Raw genomic sequence first — 23,537 nt, 5'->3', positions numbered from 1 at the left:
GGGTCTGAACAGTTCATAAACACATCATCGATTACGAGCAGGACCCTCACTCCTGTTGATTTATGTGTTACTCTGTAATGTTTTTATTGTTTATACAAGTCCACTCTGAAATGTAATGTTCTGTGGAATATATCGGTGCTGAAGAAATAAAAAATATTATTATTGTTGATACCCTTCATCCTCATCAACTCTTTTTTACATGGAGAAACCATATAGAGGTTTATGGATTAAATTGTCACATTACGTTTATTTAGTACTTTGACTGCTCAAGGGTGTAATGAAGTATTTTGTCAGTGGGTATGAATAGTTAATGAACACATCAATACCCTTCATCCTTTACAGCCCTTTTGGACTTGGTGAAACATAATAATGTGGATGGATCTAATTTTGACATTATATTTATCTAATATTGAATTGTTCATAAACACATCAGTACCCTCTGCAGCTCTTTTTAACTTGGAAAAACTGTATTGAGGTTAATGGATCTAATTTTCACATTATGGTAATTTAGTACTTTGAGTGCTCTAGGGTGTAATGCAGTATTTAGTCAGTGGGTCTGAATAGTTTATAAGCACATCAATACCCTCTGCAGCCCTCTTGGACTTGAGGAAATCATAATGATGTTGGTGTATCTAATTTTCACATTATGTTTTTCTAATACTTTGAGTGCTCTAGGGTGTAATGTAGTACTTAGTCAGTGGATCTGAATAGTTTGTAAACACATCAATACCCTCTCCAGGTCTATTTCACTTAACAAAACATGATAATGTCAATAGAACTAACTTTTACATTTTATTTATATAATGCTTTGAGTGCTTTAGGGTGTAATGCAGAAAATAGCCAGTGTGTCTTAATAAATTATAAACACATCAATACTGTCTGCAGCCTTCCTGGACTTGTAGAAATCTTGGTAGATCTAATTTTCACATTACATTTTTCTAATACTTTGAGTTCTCTAGGGTGTAATGTAGAATTTAATACTGTACATCAATACCCTTTGAAGCTCCTTTTTACATGGAAAAGCCATAATTATGTTGATTAGTCTAATTTCACACAATATTTACCCAATACTTTGAGTGTTCAAGGGTGTAATGTAGTAAATAGCCAGTGGTTCTGAATAGTACATAAATCCACCAGTACCCGCTGTAACCCTTTTGGACTTGGGGAAACCATAATGATGGCAGTTGATCAAATTTTCCTTCTATGCATCACTAGTACTTTGAGGGTCCTGGGGTGTAACGTAGTAAATGAAGGTCTGAATGGCTCATAAGTCCATTAATTCAACTGAAAGGTTATTTGGATGTAGAATAGCCACCCATTTGCTGATGCTGATAGATCAACAGCTCACATTGGTCCATAAATACTCTAGTACCCTTTGCAGGTGTATTTAACATACGGTATTATTTACCAGTCTCATTACTATTGGAGTAACAATTTCCCTTTAAGACATTGGCTTCTTAGTAGACCCAGAAATCAATTAACCCTTTTAATAACTAAATGACAGCCATTACAAGCCATAAAAATCCATGTTCTTCTAATGGGAATTTTGCTTTATAATTTATCTCCCGTGGTGAAATCTATTTAGAGCGGCAACATTCCGCGTGAGATTTGTCACTGAGAAGAAGACTCGACGAGAGCGTTCTGCCTCATTATAATCAAGCCTCATTGTATAGCTAAAGAAAAAGGACAAAACACGTAAAAAAAGTAGAGATTCTTCAAAGTGAAGGCATTTTAGGGAAGGCTGTTGATTCATTAAAAGCATTGATAGCTGCTTTGGAGACAGGGGAAGGAGGGTAAGCCACTGAAGACTGGATCCATTCTCCGTCACCTTAAGCCGATCTCCCCCTGTCCATGGGGAACACATCTGACCTACTTTCCAATCATGGATGGACCGGAGGAGAATAAAAAAAAACTAAGGGCCTAATAGTCCTCGGGAGAAGTGGGGAGTGTTTGGGGGTAGCATGGACAGTAGAAAACCCCATTTATGTAACCTTCTAAGGATATTCTTAACGGTAAGAGCTGTAAGGAGGTTGGGCTTAGCTTTCTTGGGCTCCTTTAGTAGACAGAATAGTGGGGAAAGTTCCTACTGGTCCCAGTTGCCTTACAGCGAAAGCAGAAGGAACATTCTGGGACATGTAAAATTTGACCCCTCAAGTCGACCACTTGCTGTCCATGGGAACTTCATCTGCAAACTTTGAAGCCCTACTCTGCTATCATGGAGGGTAAGTAAGCCAAAGAGCGTAACAGTCCACTAATTGGGAGGGTTCCATGAACCATCACCAGGAGGAGACCCCATCTCAATGGTAATTATGTCATCCCCACTCCTCTATATATACTCCATGTTTATATGGAGAAAATGCAATATTATCATTAACAGAGAGAAGGGTTCTTTACAGTAAGAGCTGTAAGGGGAAGGGCTTAACCTTAGAGACAGAAGATGGAGGTCTGACTTGGCAAAATTGTTTAATTTCCTGGAATAGAGAGCACCATAATTTTTATTTGTTCAGCACGGTTTTATGTAACTGATTGAGATCCAAGGAGAGGAGGATGTTACCGAGGTGTGATTGTTTCATTTTTTACTAGAAATAGATATTATGACTTTATCATATTTTATTTTTTTATAATGACTTTATGGGGCTCTTAGGTTCTATGACATTGCAGTTGATACCTCAGCGCCAGCAATAGTTACACCACTGAAAAAGAAGAAGAGCTTCATGAACAACTGTTTTATCGTCAGAATTGAAAAGGATTCTTAACAGTAAGAGCTGTAAAGAGGTAGGGATTAGCCTGTCCTGAAAAAGTGGTGGGGAGAGCTCCTGTTGTATCCAGTTGTCTTATATCAGAGTCAGATCTGTCTCGGTGCTACACCACCAGTAGAGAAAAAGGGGCTTCATTGACAACTGTCTTTTTTTCAAAATTGAAAAGGATTCTTAACAGTTAGAGCTGTATGAAGCAGATCTTACCAGGGCTAGACCAAGTAATGGGTGAGAGCTCCTGGTGTATCAAGTTCCTTTACAGTAGCAGTAGATATGTCTCAGCGCCACCACTGAAAGAGAAGAAGAGTTTGATGGATGCCTGTCAAAAATTGAAAAGGATTCTTAACAGTAAAAGCTAGAGATGAGCGACTTTGCCTTTTTTAGGGTCGAGTCGGGCTTCTCAAAAGTCGAGTCGAATGAAATCGGCCGACTATCGGGAAAAGTCGGCGTCCGACTGAAACACGAAACCCAATGCATGTCAATGGGGAAGCAAAGTCGTCAGGGAGTGAAGACAGTAAACACACCTACATGCCGGACCGCTTTTTTAAAGTGCGCGAAATCTCTCTCTCTCACGCTGCACATGTCACCTCGTTGCCCACAGTGTACGTCCTTGCTCAGTGGCTGAAAAAGTCTCGTGCAAGCATTCTGGGAAATCCGACTTTGGCGCTCGTTTTGCCAACCGCATGGTTGACTTCACGCTGTGGTCGGGTTTCGGTCGGGGAAACCCGACTTTGCCATAAGTCGGCGACTTATGAATCTGGCCGACCTGTTTCGCTCAACTCTAGTAAAAGCTATAAAGGGACAGGGGTTTGCCTGTCTAGAAAATTAATTGGGTGCAGCTCCTGGTGCATTGTGTTGCTTAAGAACAGATCTGACTCTGGGCCACCTCCGGCTACACCAATGAAGGGGAAGGAGAACATGATGGACAACTGTCTTATCATCAAAAATGAAAAAAATTCTCAACAGTAAGAGCTCTCAGCCTGCCTAGACAATCAGTGGGGGACATCCAGTTGCCAGATCTGTCTCAGTGCCACCTACAGTTTGGCTTAAATCACTGAGGGAGCAGATGAGCTTGATGGTCTCCTGACTTTTTCTACCCTAGATAACGAATTTCTCATCTTTTAAAGTCACTAGTTTGCCTAGTCCCCAGTCACCGCCGAGTAAAGGCTTCTGTGCCACTTAGATGAACACTTAGAGCGTGGTGCTCACAACATTCGGTAACCTAGTTTTCAAATGATGCATTCAGCCTTTCCCTGAACCTATAATTTAATGACGTCTCAGCCGTATAATACATCACCACAATGTCTTGTCAATCAATAGGGGGTTCATCCATCTTCACGGGAAGGGAAACGATACCTGGGTGTTAACCACCGGTCGCGGCCCGGAGCACAGAAATTATATGAAATTGTCTACATGTTATCTATTACTCTACGGCTCCTCTTCTGCCAAGATGGGTTAATTAAAGGTTCTCAGTGTCCGTCCTTGAGGAACACTGACTCTTCGGAGGCTTGTGATTATTCTAATTGAAGTGTAATTTACCAATTTTTATGGCTTTTGCCTTGTTTCTCCAGATATACAGTCATGGCCAAAAGTATTGACACCCCTGCAATTTTGTCAGATAATACTCAGTTTCTTCCTGAAAATGATTGCAAACACAAATTCTTTGGTATTATTATCTTCATTTAATTTGTCTTAAATGAAAAAACACAAAAGAGAATGAAGCAAAAAGCAAAACATTGATCATTTCACACAAAACTCCCAAAATGGGCCAGACAAAAGTATTGGCACCCTCAGCCTAATACTTGGTTGCACAACCTTTAGCCAAAATAACTGCGACCAACCGCTTCCGGTAACCATCAATGAGTTTCTTACAATGCTCTGCTGGAATTTTAGACCATTCTTCTTTGGCAAACTGCTCCAGGTCCCTGATATTTGAAGGGTGCCTTCTCCAAACTGCCATTGTTAGATCTCTCCACAGGTGTTCTATGGGATTCAGGTCTGGACTCATTGCTGGCCACCTTAGAAGTCTCCAGTGCTTTCTCTCAAACCATTTTCTAGTGCTTTTTGAAGTGTGATTTGGATCATTGTCCTGCTGGAAGACCCATGACCTCTGAGGTAGACCCAGCTTTCTCACACTGGGCCCTACATTAAGCTGAAAAATTTGTCGGTAGTCTTCAGACTTCATAATGCCATGCACACGGTCAAGCAGTCCAGTGTCAGAGGCAGCAAAGCAACCCCAAAACATCAGGGAACCACCGCCATGTTTGGCTGTAGGGACCGTGTTCTTTTCTTTGAATGCCTCTTTTTTCTCCTGTAAACTCTATGTTGATGCCTTTGCCCAAAAAGCTCTACTTTTGTCTCATCTGACCGGAGAACATTCTTCCAAAACGTTTTAGGCTTTTTCAGGTAAGTTTTGGCAAACTCCAGCCTGGCTTTTTTATGTCTCGGGGTAAGAAGTGGGGTCTTCCTGGGTCTCCTACCATACAGTCCCTTTTCATTCAGACACCGACGGATAGTACGGGTTGACACTGTCGTACCCTCGGACTGCAGGGCAGCTTGAACTTGTTTGGATGTTAGTCGAGGTTCTTTATCCAACATCCGCACAATCTTGCGTTGAAATCTCTTGTCAATTTTTCTTTTCCGTCCACATCTAGGGAGGTTAGCCACAGTGCCATGGGCTTTACACTTCTTGATGACACTGTCTACGGTAGACATAGGAACATTCCGGTCTTTGGAGATGGACTTGTAGCCTTGAGATTGCTCATGCTTCCTCACAATTTGGTTTCTCAAGTCCTCAGACAGTTCTTTGGTCTTCTTTCTTTTCTCCATGCTCAATGTGGTACACACAAGGACACAGGACAGAGGTTGAGTCAACTTTAATCCATGTCAACTGGCTGCAAGTGTGATTTAGTTATTACCAACACCTGTTAGGTGCCACAGGTAAGTTACAGGTGCTGTTAATTACACAAATTAGAGAAGCATCACATGATTTTTCGAACAGTGCCAATACTTTTGTCCACCCTCTTTTTTATGTTTGTTGTGGAATTATATCCAATTTGGCTTTAGGACAATTCTTTTTGTGTTTTTTCATTTAAGACAAATTAAACGAAGATAATAATACCAAAGAATTTGTGTTTACAATCATTTTCAGGAAGAAACTGAGTATTATCTGACAGAATTGCAGGGGTGTCAATACTTTTGGCCATGACTGTATGTAGGGAGTGACTTACTACAACATCAGAGATGTACGCTTTGTAGCTTGGATGTCCTAGCTCCCCACCAAAAATAAATTCTACAGCCAGTCACGACATGCTTTACACTAATTTAGCTGCCTCTTGGCATTGTGCACATTTACCTTAGTCTTGGCTGCAACTGCTCGACCGTAAACCCATTTCATGAAGCCCCCGCTGCCCAGTTCTTATCCTGATGTTGGGTCCAGAGTCAGTTTGGTTCTCTGTAGTGAGTGATATCATAAAGGATGGGTGATTTTTATGCATCACCTTAAGTCTAAAAGATTAGAAAGTTCACGAATTGACTGTGATGAAGGTGACACCCTATGACAGTGCCATGTTGTACGACTTATACTACCACTAAAGTTTATCTATGTTCTTAATTCTATTCTCTTGATCTCAAAGGATATAAATATTTAGAAATCGTGTCCTCATATAGTTGGCCCTTGAGTGATATGGTCAATTCTCAACTGAGAATGGAGACAACCATTTTTTGGATTGGTGGGATTACAAAATGACAGAATCCCTTTCCAGTCACTCCTATATTAACTTGGTTAATGTGTTGGTGGAAGTCCAAAATTAAATCACAAAGGCCAGAACTGGGATTGGTTGGGAGTCACAATGAGAGTTTCAAAGGCCAGAAGTGGACTTGGTTGGGAGTCTCAAAGAAAGTTCCAAAGGCTCGGAGACCTAAAAGAAGTCCCATACCTAAACGGGGATTGTCTGACAGTCCTAAAAGGAGTCCGACAGACCAAAACTGGGATTAGCTAAAAGTCCAAAATGCAGTCCCAAAGACCAGAACTGGGATTAGCTGGAAGTCTCAAATAGAGATCCAATTGCCAAACTGGGTTTGGCTGGGATTCCCAAAGGACAGAAATGGGATTGGCTGGAAGACCCAAAGAGAGATCCAAAGGCCAGAAGTGGACTTGGCTAGGAGTCTCAAAGAAAGTTCCAAAAACCATAGTTGTGATTGGCTTGGAGACCTAAAAGAAGTCCCCAACCAGAACTAGAATTGGCTGAGAGTCCAAAAAGGAGTCTCAAAGACCAGAACTGGGATTAAGTGGAATACCTAAACAGAGTCACAAAGTCCAAAACTGTGATTAGCTGGGATTGACAAAGATAGTCCAAAGTCCAGAACTGGGGTTGGCTTGGACACCTAAAAGAAGTCACGAATCAGAAGTGGGATTGGCTGAGTGTCCCAAATGGAGATCCAAAGACCAGAACTGGAATTGGCTGGGAGAACCAAAGAAAAGGAGTCCCAAAGGCAACAACTGGGATTAGTTAGGAGTTCCATAGGACAAATCCGAGATTATCTTGGAGTCCCAACAGGAGTCCCAAAGGCCTGAACTCTAGTTATTGGAATTCTCAAAGACCAAAGCATATTTTCAGTGTTAACTTTCTAAGATTTTGGTGTCATTGCGATGAGATCTACTGATGATCACGTAATCTGTATTGGGGCATCAAATAGCCTTGGGTGGTCTTCAATAAATCAAGTTCAATACTGCCCCGCTTCACTAAAAAAACATTCTTACCATCATTATGTCCTATAGATGCAATGAGATCTTCAGAACGTGGCCCCACCGCGATCTATTCAGAATAGAGAGGTATTAGCACATGCATGGCTCCTGACATTTGTATGGACAATTATGAGACCTCCTACATAAACGAATAAGCAGCCCATGGGTCATTATTCTTGAACTACATACCAGACCTGACCTTGGGATCCAAATCCATCAGACATTTTTGGGTATGCCATAAAGATTCGAGACAGGTCAAACCCTATAGGACGAAAGCCTTCAAACGTAATCATCTCATACTTCTCCAAGTATGGACAACATCAGATTTGGGAAGATCTATCCTGACTTCCCAGTTCGACTTTCAAAATTAAACACTCGATCATCAAGAAAATAAATAATCCCTTTCTTGGTCTGTAATGTAATTAAAGGAAACTGCTGTCAGGAAAACAAGTGCGAGCAGAAACCATCACCAGTCGTCCTCCGCAGCTGACGGGGTAGATCCACAAGACGAAGATCAAAGACAAGTTCGACTGATCACAGCGTCTCGTTTCACCACTGGCGTTTACTCCACTAATGCGTTACCGTGATGAATTATTTTCCCCAGGGACGTCAGCTGTGTGGGCATCCTGAGCGCAGATGGCGCCTAACACTCATATTGTAGGGTGATGCAGCAGGTAGAGTTTCCTCCAGAGCGCGGGCCACTGCTAATTACATAACTTACAAGCTAACCGCACGCCCACATCTGATAGAATATGTATTCTGCATGCGGAAAAGGAGTTTACTGATATAACCTGAGCATCATCTGGTGTAAGCTGTAATTATATATTTACAGCAGGGTGTATATTGTGATATTAAGTATGCTGGTATAACCTGGGCATCTCCTGTATATAATTATATATGTACAGCTGGTATAACCTGGGCATCTCCTGTATATAATTATATATGTACAGCTGGTATAACCTGGGCATCTCCTGTATATAATTATATATGTACAGCTGGTATAACCTGGGCATCTCCTGTATATAATTATATATGTACAGCTGGTATAACCTGGGCATCTCCTGTATATAATTATATAGGTACAGCTGGTATAACCTGGGCATCTCCTGTATATAATTATATATGTACAGCTGGTATAACCCGGGCATCTCCTGTATATAATTATATATGTACAGCAGGTATAACCCGAGCATCTCCTGTATATAATTATATATGTACAGCCGGTATAACCTGGGCATCTCCTGTGTATAATTATATATGTACAGCTGGTATAACCTGGGCATCTCCTGTGTATAATTATATATGTACAGCTGGTATAACCCGGGCATCTCCTGTATTTAATTATATATGTACAGCTGGTATAACCTGGGCATCTCCTGTATATAATTATAAATGTACAGTTGGTATAACCTGGGCATCTCCTGTGTATAATTATATATGTACTGCTGGTATAACCTGGGCATCTCCTGTGTATAATTATATATGTACAGCTGGTATAACCCGGGCATCTCCTGTATTTAATTATATATGTACAGCTGGTATAACCTGGGCATCTCCTGTATTTAATTATATATGTACAGCTGGTATAACCCGGGCATCTCCTGTATTTAATTATATATGTACAGCTGGTATAACCTGGGCATCTCCTGTATTTAATTATATATGTACAGCTGGTATAACCTGGGCATCTCCTGTATATAATTATATATGTACAGCTGGTATAACCTGGGCATCTCCTGTGTATAATTATATATGTACAGCTGGTATAACCTGGGCATCTCCTGTATATAATTATATATGTACACCTGGTATAACCTGGGCATCTCCTGTGTATAATTATATATGTACAGCTGGTATAACTTGGGTATCTCCTCTATATAATTATATATGTACAACTGGTATAACCTGGGCATCTCCTGTACATAATTATATATGTACAGCTGGTATAACCTGGGCATGTCCTGTATATAATTATATATGTACAGCTGGTATAACCTGGGCATCTCCTGTATATAATTATATATGTACAGCTGGTATAACCTGGGCATCTCCTGTATATAATTAAATATGTACAGCTGGTATAACCCGGGTATCTCCTGTGTATAATTATATATGTACAGCTGGTATAACCTGGGCATCTCCTGTACATAATTATATATGTACAGCTGGTATAACCTGGGCATCTCCTGTATATAATTATATATGTACAGCCGGTATAACCTGGGCATCTCCTGTATATAATTATATATGTACAGCTGGTATAACCTGGGCATCTCCTGTATATAATTATATATGTACAGCAGGTATAACCTGAGCATCTCCTGTATATAATTATATATGTACAACTGGTATAACCTGGGTATCTCCTGTATATAATTATATATGTACAGCTGGTATAACCTGGGCATCTCCTGTATATAATTATATATGTACAGCTGGTATAACCTGGGTATCTCCTGTATATAATTATATATGTACTTCTACTCTTTATATGATGTAGTCTCATCAGTCGCGTTCTGTGCAGAATATCCGTAAATAACATTATGTGGATGTGCAGCGATTACTGGGATTAATAATAACATATTCACGTGACATTATTCTTTAAATGTTAAACACCGCTCTGATATCGTATTGATTAAACTCAGCTCTTCAATCACAATGTAGATCTCACATGTAATCAGAAGGTCGGCTGGTGACTTACCAGACTCCTCACAATGTAAAGTGACTAAATTGATTTTTTCCATTTGTAAAGAGTTCATTGCTGAGTAACAGAAGGCGAAAATCTCCTGGGGAATCATATTAATACGACCGCATATTGGAGCAGCCTACTGTACCTGCAGGATAGGCAGAGAAGGAACAACGTAGAGGGAGCGGTACATTATATTACTGCACAGGGGGCAGTATTATCATAGACATATTCTCGTACATAGAGGGCAGTATTATAGTAGTTATATTCTTGTATATAGGAGCAGTATTATAGTAGTTATATTCTTGTACATAGGGGGCAGCATTATAGTAGTTCTATTCTTGTACATAGGGGCAGTATTATATTAGTTATATTCTTGTACATAGGAGCAGTATTATAGTTGTTATATTCTTGCACATAGGAGCAGTATTATAGTTATATTCTTGTACATAGCGGCAGTATTATAGTAGTTATATTCTTGTACATAGGGAGCAGTATTATAGTAGTTATAATCTTGCACATAGGGAGCAGTAATATAGTAGTTATATTCTTGTACATAGGGGCAGTATTATAGTAGTTATATTGTTGTACACACGGGGCAGCATTATAGTAGTTCTATTCTTGTACATAGGAGCAGTATTATAGTAGTTATATTCTTGTATATAAGGGCAGTATTATAGTAGTTATATTCCTGTACATAGGGGCAGTATTATAGTAGTTATATTCTTGTACATAGGGGCAGTATTATAGTAGTTATATTCTTGTACATAGGGGGCAGTATTATAGTGGTTATATTCTTGTACATAGGGGGCAGCATTATAGTAGTTCTATTCTTGTACATAGGAGCAGTATTATAGTAGTAATATTCTTGTACATAGGGGCAGTATTATAGTAGTTATATTCCTGTACATAGGGGCAGTATTATAGTAGTTATATTCTTGTACATAGGGGCAGTATTATAGTAGTTATATTCTTGTACATAGGGGGCAGTATTATAGTGGTTATATTCTTGTACATAGGGGGCAGCATTATAGTAGTTCTATTCTTGTACATAGGAGCAGTATTATAGTAGTAATATTCTTGTACATAGGGGCAGTATTATAGTAGTTATATTCCTGTACATAGGGGCAGTATTATAGTAGTTATATTCTTGTACATAGGGGCAGTATTATAGTAGTTATATTCTTGTACATAGGGGCAGTATTATAGTAGTTATATTCTTGTACATAGGGGCAGTATTATAGTAGTTATATTCCTGTACATAGGGGCAGTATTATAGTAGTTATATTCTTGTACATAGGGGCAGTATTATAGTAGTTATATTCTTGTACATAGGGGGCAGTATTATAGTAGTTATATTCTTGTACATAGGGGGCAGTATTATAGTAGTTATATTCTTGTACATAGGGGGGCAGTATTATAGTAGTTATTTTCTTGTACATAGGGGCAGTATTATAGTAGTTATGTTCTTGTACATAGCGGCAGTATTATAGTAGTTATATTCTTGTACATAGGGAGCAGTATTATAGTAGTTATAATCTTGCACATAGGGAGCAGTATTATAGTAGTTATATTCTGGTACATAGAGGACAGTATTATAGTAGTTATATTCTTGTACATAGGGAGCAGTATTATAGTAGTTATATTCTGGTACATAGAGGACAGTATTATAGTAGTTATATTCTTGTACATAGGGGGCAGTATTATAGTAGTTATATTCTTGTACATAGGGGGCAGTATTATAGTAGTTATATTCTTGTACATAGGGGGGCAGTATTATAGTAGTTATTTTCTTGTACATAGGGGCAGTATTATAGTAGTTATATTCTTGTACATAGGGGGCAGTATTATAGTAGTTATATTCTTGTACATAGGGGGGCAGTATTATAGTAGTTATTTTCTTGTACATAGGGGCAGTATTATAGTAGTTATATTCTTGTACATAGGGGCAGTATTATAGTAGTTATATTCTTGTACATAGGAGCAGTATTATAGTAGTTATATTCTTGTACATAGGGAGCAGTATTATAGTAGTTATATTCTTGTACATAGGGGGCAGTATTATAGTAGTTATATTCTTGTACATAGGGGGCAGTATTATAGTAGTTATTTTCTTGTACATAGGGGCAGTATTATAGTAGTTATATTCTTGTACATAGGAGCAGTATTATAGTTGTTATATTCTTGTACATAGGAGCAGTATTATAGTAGTTATATTCTTGTACATAGGAGCAGTATTATAGTTGTTATATTCTTGTACATAGGGGCAGTATTATAGTAGTTATATTCTTGTACATAGGAGCAGTATTATAGTTGTTATATTCTTGCACATAGGAGCAGTATTATAGTTATATTCTTGTACATAGCGGCAGTATTATAGTAGTTATATTCTTGTACATAGCGGCAGTATTATAGTAGTTATATTCTTGTACATAGGGAGCAGTATTATAGTAGTTATAATCTTGCACATAGGGAGCAGTAATATAGTAGTTATATTCTTGTACATAGGGGCAGTATTATAGTAGTTATATTGTTGTACACACGGGGCAGTATTATAGTACTTATATTCTTGTACATAGGGGCAGTATTATAGTAGTTACTGTATATTTTCCAGAATGAAGTGTGAATGTGCTGTAGCCACATACAGGGATCTGACTCCGTGCTTGTGCTTAGAATGGGAAGTTCAGTAACCACATATTGATGTAATGTTGCGGTGCATATTTTAGTCCTGTCATGTAGTTTTCTTCTTGCTCTAGTGAAGTATCAGAACAGCTGTGTGACTGGGCCTTTTTTCCATTACTTAGAGGAAATCCCTTAAGAAGGTTCCTCGTGTGAACAGAAACAGTCATCATTATCCAGTGTGGCACAATAGGCTATAAATGCTGTTTGCGCCTTTGTCAGACTTTATCATTGCTTTGTTTCATCAATGATTCATTTTGTAGGGTCTGTGATGGGAAACTTTCCCCTTCAAGTAACAGGAAATTTTTGACAATCTGCAGAACTATTTCTTTTCAATAGAAGCAGCACTTACATAAAGGGAACATTAATGACTGTGCTGATATACTGATGTAGCAATGAAGCGCGTGGGAAAATTGAAGTTTTTTGTGGCATTGTACCCGTACATTTTCACTGAATAAGTCCGATATAGTTGAAAATACTAAATTTTAACTTTAAAATTTTCATCTGAAGACTTAAAGGAAATGTGTTGTCATAAAATGACCTGTTGTTTCAGTCCATTAAATGCAATTCTTCAAAATATTTAATTTTTTTTTTCCGCATGACAATCTATGGTAATTTTATTAAAAATGAAGTGAAGAAAGGTTGCAATTTTCACAATGGCCACTGGGGCTTTTTTAGACTCTAACTTCCTGTTGTTTCAGGAAATGTACACATTAGCAGCATTGCTCAGACTCTGACTTTTTTTTTATTGACGTATCTAATGTGCATGTACAATGATAAAATAATGAAAAAAAAATTAAAAAAATGTATTTGCTCATAGAGGTGTTACTTTGCAATGTAATCCTGTGTGATGATAATGAGCCTGCTGATAACTCATTTTGAAAGGTCAGGAAGTACGAGTCTTAAAAAAAAAAAAAAAGCCCCAGTGGCCAGTGTGAAAATTGCAAAATTATTAATTTTGTTTTTTTTAAAACAATTGATCATTTTCTAATGACACATTCTCCTTTATATAAATTTAAAAAAAACTAAATTTTTATTTATAGTGTCATTAACCCTCTGAAATATTGAATTTGAATTGCAGCCCATTCATGCCTTGAGATTACCTGAAACCGTGGTCTAGAATGGTACTTCCTACCCATAAAGGTAGAGGAGCAAAATGAGGCTGTATAGAAAGTAGCAAAAGGGGGTGGAGATAATAAGAGCAGTGTTTAAGCAGGGGATGTCCCAAAACAAGCTCCTCCCTCAAGGGGTCAGATTTAAGTTTATTGGGGGCTCATAGTCACAAATATTTGGTTGGCGCCCCACCTCTCCCCACAAAGAGAAGGGGTCAATGTTAAAACTGTTAATTGTGGAGACAGACAGGGCAGGCCACCTTCTTACTTCTGATTGCCTGGATAGCTTTTAGGGGGATTCCAATTTACCCAATATTTGGTGGTAATCGAAGGGAGGAGTATGTACACTAACCATAAAATAATGATCAGAAAATGCCATGCAGAGAAGAACCAGTCTCTATAGAGGCAACCATAGTATCATTCTTATTTTTCGATAAATCAATAGTACACATGAAAATAAGAAAAGAGAAATCTGCTTCTTTCTCCTCCGAGACTCATCTTTTACTCTTAAAATTCTCAATTCATTGGTAAAATGCATCTTCAGTAAAAAACAGATTTTCCCATTACTGAAATAGAAAATAACGGTTGGTGCCTGTGATGGTGTGATATGTTATGTGGGTATCATTTTATGTCTATTTATATTTTACGGATTTCCATAGTGTTCTCTTGTTGCCTTGTATCATTCTGTGTATTCCCCATAATGTCTAGAGTCTCAATTACCTTCCAAAAGTCTGATAATTGAATTAGCTCACTTACTGTCTTCAGCCTGACTGTATCTATGCCTCTTGATGAACCCCCTGTAGTTCCTTAATTCCCAAGGCTCCTTTGTCAGGTCTGGGAGGCCTGAAAACCACCCCAACCTGTCTGACTACCCCTGGACATAAGGAGAGGGCTGAGGAGGACAGGGGCAGGAGAAGTCAGACGCTGTGTGGTGATGATCGTGTGAAGACGGCACGTCAGAGAGAAGGGGAAGCATTTGGACCCATTTTATCCTCTGTCTGCTGGATTATTAGACTCTTATCTCCATGGGCATTCATTCTGTTACTGAACTGCATTCGTGTTCTGGACTTTTGCATCCTCAGTGTGGTGGATTGTTTATGGACCTTTTAGTTTTGCCTATAATAAAGGTCTTGGGATTGTTCACACTTCCCTTGCTCTGTTGATTGTGTGGTATCAGAGATGGACCCCTTGACAGTGCCCATAAAGTTCTATAAAGCCTGCAGGAGAAGGTCTGCTTGTATGTCTAGCTCCTCCCGCTTCCATCGAATTTTAAAAGCACCAACCGTCATCTCCTACCTTAATTCTCCTTTTAATAATAATGAGATTACTCGGCACATCTCTCCCCCAGTCTATACAGCAAAGCTTACAAGTGAGCTGCAGAAAACAGGAAGTGGCCCCCTCTATTGGCCAGTGTGAGAACTGCATGGTTAATGAGCCGTACGATAAGAAACATCCGCGGACTTCGACTTAAAAATGTAATGACCACATCAGGAGTCATCAAATAGAAATAATCTTAGTTTATTTGAAGGCTTGAAAATCTCCCACTTGATTTACCTTCCGCAACAATAAATACTATATATATTCACACCTCATTTCACCAGTGACATTCCCCTCGGTGGCGGCGGTAATTGTAGACGCAGCGATCAATAACTTCCTGTTAACTCCGTATTAAACAATAAAACTTCCCCGGAGACATTAGAAACTTTAACCTTTTCCATTGTATTGGTTACTTAGATACAAAGCGTCCGGGATTAACCACTTTTTCGCCAGAAGGACGGCAATATCCCTATAAAAAAGTAAAATTAATATTTCTTTTTTTTACATTAATTATTTGACCATAAACACTAAAATATTGCACTTACATGATAGTGAAAAAGGCTGAAAATGGAAATCAATAGAACGGCGCCACCTAGTGGTCAAAATGGGCTGAAAAATGGACACATTTTAGCAATGTTTCTCAATAAAATACTGCCCCCTAATGGTCAAAGTATGAAAATTTTACAGCTAGAAAGAATGGAACGGCGCCACCTAGCGGTCAAAATGATTTGACAAAATGTGAACATTTTAGCACTAGATTTTTACAGATCTATGTTTGTAAGCAAGGGAACAGCGTCACCTAGTGGTCAAAGTATTTTCAAGGAATCACTTAAAAAACAATGGAACAATGCCACCTAGTGGTCAAAATATTCTAAAAAAAAAAATGGAAAAATGTTTGGACTCGCTAGAAAAAAAAATGGAGAAGTATTATCAAGTGGTCAAAGTGCACTGATGAAAAGGAAAAATTCCAGTATTGTTTTTTGTCTAGAGAAGCATGGGACCACGCATAGCAGAATAACGCCACCTAGTGGGTAAAGTGTTCTGAAAAATAATATTTTTAGAGTATTTTTTTTAACTCAGACTAGAAATAATAAAATAGCGCCATCTAGGTAGTTAAAAATTTAAAATAAAAAGCAGAAAATTTGTAGCATTTTTATAAAGTGGAGAAATTATATTTTTACAGGACGAAAATAGCGAAGGGTCAAATTTCACTACAAAAAAAATGATAATTATAGTGATTATTTATCTCTAGGAAAGAGACTAGAAATAATAAAACTGAGATCGTTTTCAAAAATGTTGTGAAAAATACACTATTAATGGTCATTTTCACATTTATATAGACGGGAAGTGATGGAACAGCGCCATCTAGTGGTTAAAACATTCCGAAAAAAATAAGAAAATTCTGAAAAGTGCATCTTTCATGGCTTATATGTCTTAGTTAGTACTTAAGGTGGTGAAGAAGAGGAAAGGCCATTTTTCTAACCTAAATTTTACCTAGTGTGATAATAACAACCAGTCAAATTGATATTGGAATGATAGAATTTTAGTGGCTGCTATAAATTTACCTCTTATTGCCCAGATCGACGCATTTAACAATAATCATGAAAGTATTTTTCACTTAGGGTAATAGAAATTAAGTTTTCAGTAGGAAGGACCTGGCAGCTTGTGCTCAATTTCCCTGCAGCACTCCCGCAGGAGAAATTGGGAATTACAAGCGTCTATAAAAAAAAAGTCCATAATACACATAAAAGTGTTGGGTCCTCCAAAGTGGGAAATATTCCGTATTTTGAAGCATTTTTTTTCAGCTCACACACGTGCACAGAATATCCAACACCCCTGGGGACCCGGCAAATGGATAATTTATATTCAATGGCGTCAAGGTCACACGAAGGTCGTGTGTGAGCCCATACATACATACAAATAGCAAAACTAATTTACCTCCTGGCAAATTCTAATAAAAGAAACATCATCCCCCATCATCCCTGTTGGACATCACTGGTGACTTGAGATTATCTGATAAGATTCTTATTCCATGAGGACTTTTCTTCCGTGAAAAGTAATATCCATTATTTTTTTTCGTATATTGTATAAATTTCAATTTCTATCAGTTCCAAGTTAGAAAAGTGCAACAAGAGTCCCTGAGTTTGTCCTACTTTGGAGATGCCCTTCCCCCATCCCTCTGGGGTTTAGGAAAAACATAGCTATTTACTTGTAAGAAAAAAATAATATAGTGCCACACGTGTTTAGTGGTTGTGTGGGGTATTACAGCTCAGACTCACTCAGTTTTATGGAACTGAGCTGTAATACCAAACTCAACCACCGGACGGGAGTGGTGCCGTTTCTGTAAAAAAAAAGTTAAAAAAAGGTCAAGTTTTCAAATCTTACGCAACCCTTTAAAGAGGACCTGTCACCAGGTCATAAGTGAGCATTTTTTTCTCTTATTTTATCCCAGTCACTCCCTTCATTACTTAGTTTTTTTTTACATTTTAAATCCCAGTTAATGCTAATTTTTATGGTCTTTATCAAAGGGGCGGTGCTCATAGGGTAAAAATACAGAGGAGCTTCAAGACACGCCCCTGAGGACCCTGTAAGCCACACCCCCTAGGAAACTACCATTAAATAAACAGCACTAAATAGAAATACTCATATCCCTGGAACTGCAGGATGGAATGAAATAAAACAGAATACTCAGGAGAGCAGCGGGAATGAAATAAGAGCAAATATCTGGACACTTTTCACTTGATGACTTGTCCTCTTTAAAAAGGAAATTTCAGGTGAAGATTAATGTTATGTGTGACTTTTGTTCTCGCCTGCCAAACTTTTCAAAAGAAGTCAGATCTGAGAGTGTTATCTCTCCTTAGGATAGGTGAAAACTTACTGATCTGTGAAGGTTGGACCACTGGGATCTCATCGATCCTGAGAATAGAACTCAGAGAAGACACCTTAGAACTGAGAAGAATCCTCCAGTATGAGACGTTGCTCCATGTCTGGTCCATGGGTAGAAATACTCTCCAGCAGTACCACAGTGAATAAGTGGAGCAGTGACGCACGTGTGGCCACAGCTCCATCTGAATAGGGCCCTAATCTTGGAAATAGTGGATGCCCCAGTGGTGGAACCTCCAACAATCAAGAAGTCATCATCTACCCTTTGGATAGGTGATAATTTGCTAAGTTGTGAAGACTTCTTTACGTAGATCTTCTGAACTCTTAGATTGGACCTCTTCTTCCCATACATGAGGAGGGTGGTCTGGTGTAAGTTTTTGAGGGTTTGACCTGGTGGCTTTGTTTCCTCCCGAGGAGGTGACGCCTAGACTCCAGATTATTATAGACTTCGTCCTGGACTTAATAATATATTCACTATAGGAGCTGTCATGGTCTTAATTTGGTGGAGCAACCAGCTGAGTAGCAGGTCAAAGGTGGAAGGCGGAGGCGGCAATAAAAGGTCTTTGTAGTGCGAGACGCTTCATCATTAGGACGTAAAATTGGCTCAGTTCCCTATTCCAGATACTGGCTACTTCATGCTCCCATAAAAGACATCAATAACTAGAATGGAGGCCCTGTAATTTAGGACTGTGGGGCGTAACCACTCCCAGCAGTCGCTTCCAAATTAAAGGCATTCCTGTATATCCCCCCCACTGTAATATAGGCTTGTAAAACTCATAAGGGAGGAAAATGAGCAGGAGTCAAATTAAGAAGATATCTAGTGTAAATCGCAAAAAATCAATCTGATCGCCGGTGACTCCGCCCCCACATAACTCCTCCCTCTTTTCAAAAGTTTCTTTTAGAACTAAAGCTTACTGCAAATATGCGACAAAATTTCAAAATTTGACCTCCTGGAAAACTTTAGCACATTTTTTGGTAAATTTTCCCATAATTTCAAAATGATCATTAGTTCTCCTTAAAGGGGTGGTCACCTGTGAGCGATCCGTATCAGCTTCTGTATGTAATGCTGATCTACTGGGATTCTGGAAGCTTGATGTGATCACTTCTTATTTCCGAAATAGACGCTGCACGGTTGTGTTTGGTCCAACGGGCATATTGGACATATGCCAGATATACAACAACCCCTTTAAGATGCTTTTCACACTTACTGTTTTAAAAAATGACGTTGCTTTATGCATCAGATTATTAAGTCTGAATATGGTATAACAAGTGACAACTTATATAGCCCCCACCCTGAATTTAGACCATCCCTTACTCCCAGAATCCATATCCCTTCGTCCCTATGCCCTAATTTCCTATTTCCAATGTGTATTTGCTCTTGCCAATAAAGCTTCTTTGAATTTGAATCTTAAATTTGAATTTCACAACTTCTACGGGCATCACTTTGTGGTAGGCGACCTATTGTCATTTCCCTTCCCCTACACAACAGTACTGGTCATGACCATTGGGTGACGCTGTTCCATTGACTACAGCTGAGATTTTTTTGTTTTATTTTAGACATCACGCTCAAGTAAAATTTGCTGATTTCCATTTCTGTTACAGTATTTTCCATACTATGTTAGCTGGTTGGGATATAAATTGTGACCTGATAGAATGGGGTCCTGAGAGGAGGAGCTCATGTATCAGAATAATGAATGACTACAAAGAGCATCTCTCCCTCTGGAGGATCCAACATGTTCATGTATTGCCCCTTTGATTAAAAAAGAAAATCATGCAATTCTCTTTTTCACCAGTGGTGTCACTATAGGAAAATGGAACACCTTATACCAGGTTCCTCTGCCAATCACAGCTGATCACTGAAGAATCTGTCCAACCTGTTAGGGATCTTTCAAACCAAAAGGGATTGTCCAAAATATACCATGTTATCTGGTTGGTTTACTATTGTGACAGGTCACAATAGTAAACCAACCAGATAACATGGTATATTTTGGTACATGGTATAAGATGGTGGTCTTCTTCTCAGGACACTCATCCATCTGGTAAAGAAAGGCTACAATGAGCAGATCTCACTTTGGAGGACCCAAAATGTCCTGGTAATACCCAAGATAACCCTTTTTTCCAACAGAAATGGCAATGTAGGAAAATTGAACACCTCCTACCAAGTTCCATTGCCGATCTTAGCTGATTACTGAGGATTCCAGCTACCGGACAATCTGCTGGGATCTGTCTAACCAAAAGAGATTGTTCAGAACAGATAGTGGTCCTCTTATCAGTGCCCCATCTATCAGTAAAGGATACAATTAGTGTCTCTCACACTGGAGGACCCAATATCTCCTGATAAACTCTTTTGATTTTAAAGACAACTATGTAATACCTTTTTCCACCAGTGGTGGTAGTGTAGGGAAACTGAACACCTGCTACCAGGTTCTTCTGCCAATCACACCTGATCACTGATGATTCCAGCTACAGTGTGAGGATGTGGACTGTCTTACCCTATCCCTACCCTGAAGACAACCGCCGTATGCATATTTGTAATGTAAACAGTGTTATGCGTATGTGTATAATCCCTATGTAATATGATATGGTAATGTGCAGAAAAGCAATGCAAATGCCAAAACCCCATGACAGTGTATGAAGATAAGTGTTTATAGATAAAAGGAAGCATGTATTACTAGTAATATACGTTAGGAGATAGGTACAGGCCCACTGATGGGAGGGGAATAAAAGGTGTGAGACTTCCTGGTCATGTTTGGTTAGGAGTAGTGGAAGGTTTAAGCAAGTTCTTCATGGAGTTCAAATGCAGTGGGCTGCTAGGGTCAACATGGGCCAATCAATCGGCACAGTGGATTTCCGTACAATTCCTCCATGCGGATCCGCCAAGTTTGGTTCTGGGAACATCAGGCATATTGCACCTGCAGGCCTGCAGGGGAAGATGGACATGGATCCTCAAAGGTGGAGAATGATGGAATCTAGATGCACTGCCATCGATGGAGTAGTAGCCCTAGAAGGAGTGAAGACAACAGGAAAAATAATGCTCTTTTGGGAACGAGTGCTAGGGCTGAAGGCATGCCCGGTATCTGAGGGAAAGACCGTTGAAGAGCACTTAGTGTCCCCTGGTTGTGTTTGTGGCGGTTCCTGAAGATGGAGGCCTGGAGTCAGAGGAGGTCAGTGGCCTACAGGTGAGTGTCATGCACCCCACAACTAATAGCCCACTGGAAATGGGACACGATTTTCCTATAGGGCGCCAGATCGTGCAGGAGCTTCAGGTCGCCCACGACTAACCCTCTCGGGCACCTTACAACAGGACAACCTGATTGGGAGCCTTCTAGCAAAAAAGGATTGTGAAAAGTAGAGGGGCATCTGATATAATCCATACATTAATCGCAATTGTAAAGGGCGGTCTTAGCCTTGGAGAAATGTGGTCGGAAATAATGACCATGGAGGTTTCCAATGACCAACTGGGAGGGGAGGGTAAAGGTAAAAGAAGCACAAACAGGCAAAACAACCTCCATTCTCCTTAGAGGAGAAATGTGATTGTGAAGACCCGGGGTGAAAGTGATATAGAATAATGGTATCTTTCAATATCTCATGTCTTATCCATCATTACGCATTACCTGTCCCTCTGGCATGATAAATGATTAAGTCCCAGCAAGAATCATCCACATAAAGCACACAATAGTATGGAAATGCGACGTGTGGTTACATTACAATACTCCATTCACTTCACAGGTGTTTTAATCTGACCATGAACCAGAAACGTTGTTTCACAGCTGTAATTGCAAACAGAAAATACGTTCACGTGAAAAGACTATCAAATGGGTTTCCATGATCCTATCAGTATATTGTTCTAGGATTTGAGTGGAGGAAAGGTTCGAGAAGAATAATGCATAGGATGAGAGAGAGAAACGTCACTATCGACTGGTGGAACCAGACATGACATTTATATAAATACCGCAGTCAACGTTCCTCTAAATGTTCTTCCAGTTATGGATAAAAAAAACACATTCATCTTTAGATAAAGTCAAAGACGAATTCCCAAGGGTTCATGATTTTCATTTCCAATCCAAATCTCTTTGCCGCGAGTGCTCGGTACCTATTTACATTTCTCGCGAAGCCTGAAGGCTCTGGTGGCTCAGACTTTACTTGTTTGCATGTGCCCATTAAATTCAGAGTTCCTTGATGTGAGCATGGTCTCCTGGATTCGACTACTCTTTTCTTGCCTATTTTCAGTCAGGTCGGCATCCTTGATGCCATTGCTTTTTCGAAGGCAGAGAACTTTCTGAAAGCTCTGCTTGAAATTGTCCGACAAGAAACCATAGAGGATTGGGTTGGCGCAACTGTTGGCGTAAGACAAGACAACCACAAAGAAATACACGCCAACGTATGCCGGTTCCTCCGGAACAATAAATGTTAAGTTGACTATGTTCAATATGTAGAAGGGAAGCCAACAAAACACAAAAACAGCCACTATGATGACCACCATTCTCGTGACTTTACGTTCTGATCTTCGACGCCTGGTGGATCCCACACGAAGACCAGAAGACTTTACCTTAATGACGATTAAAAGGTAGCAGAGGCAAATCACCAGTAGAGGTCCAAAGAAACCCAACACAGAGGTGTAAATAATGAATGCAGTAGACCAAATATTCACCGGCTCAGGCCAGTTGATGTTGCACGTATGGAAGTCCTGTTGGACATCTGAAAAGATGACAACTGGGAGGACTACCAGAAAAGAAACAGTCCAAACAGTTGCGCTAATTAGTTTGGCCACTCGAGGTCTTCTCCACTTTGTTGACTTTATTGGATGGACTACTGCCAAATAGCGGTCAATGCTCATAACCGTAAGGCAGAAGATACTGGTAAACTGGTTTATACCATCAACAGTCAACACCAGCCTGCAAAGAAAAGTTCCAAAGGGCCAATAAGAGATGGCATTTTGGGTGGCAAGGAAGGGCAAACCTAACATAAAGAGAACGTCTGCCACCGCCAAGTTCAAAATGTAGATGTTGGTGACAGTCTTCATCTTGGCATAACGTAGGACAACATAGATGACAAGTGTATTCCCACTGAGTCCGATGGCACAAACCAACAAATAAATAAAAGGGATGAGGACAGAGCTCATTCTTGACATCGAGGCCTCAATCACTGTTTCATTACAAGTCACATTCTTGCATATTGTTATGTTGAGTTCCTTCACCCCTGGCTCTAGGAGAGAAGCCATTGGAAGAGATATTGGGTCCATAGTCATGGGGTTATGATCTTCTTCAAAAGAATGGAAACAGGAACATCACTGAAAAACAAGGAAAACATGACTAATTAAAAATGATGCGGATGTCAAAACCAAAAATTAGAAAGCG

At 39.4% G+C, this 23,537-nt stretch overlaps 1 protein-coding gene across 1 annotated transcript in view; it reads right to left on the bottom strand.

Annotated features, from left to right (window-relative positions):
- Window positions 1–15,482: 15,482 nt before the first annotated feature.
- Window positions 15,483–23,537, bottom strand: part of SSTR5 (somatostatin receptor 5) — a 30,561-nt gene continuing 22,506 nt past the window's right edge. Inside the window, exon 2 of the mRNA XM_073558443.1 lies at window positions 15,483–23,470. Coding sequence (XP_073414544.1) covers window positions 22,313–23,428 — 1,116 coding nt within the window. The 5' untranslated portion in view covers window positions 23,429–23,470 and the 3' untranslated portion in view covers window positions 15,483–22,312. The remainder of the gene's footprint in view (window positions 23,471–23,537) is intronic.

Source organism: Dendrobates tinctorius, unplaced genomic scaffold (genome assembly GCF_039654945.1).
Source record: "Dendrobates tinctorius isolate UK_male_01 unplaced genomic scaffold, ASM3965494v1 ptg000257l, whole genome shotgun sequence".
Taxonomy (NCBI): domain Eukaryota; kingdom Metazoa; phylum Chordata; class Amphibia; order Anura; family Dendrobatidae; genus Dendrobates; species Dendrobates tinctorius.
This window is presented reverse-complemented; position numbering and strand designations above follow the sequence as displayed.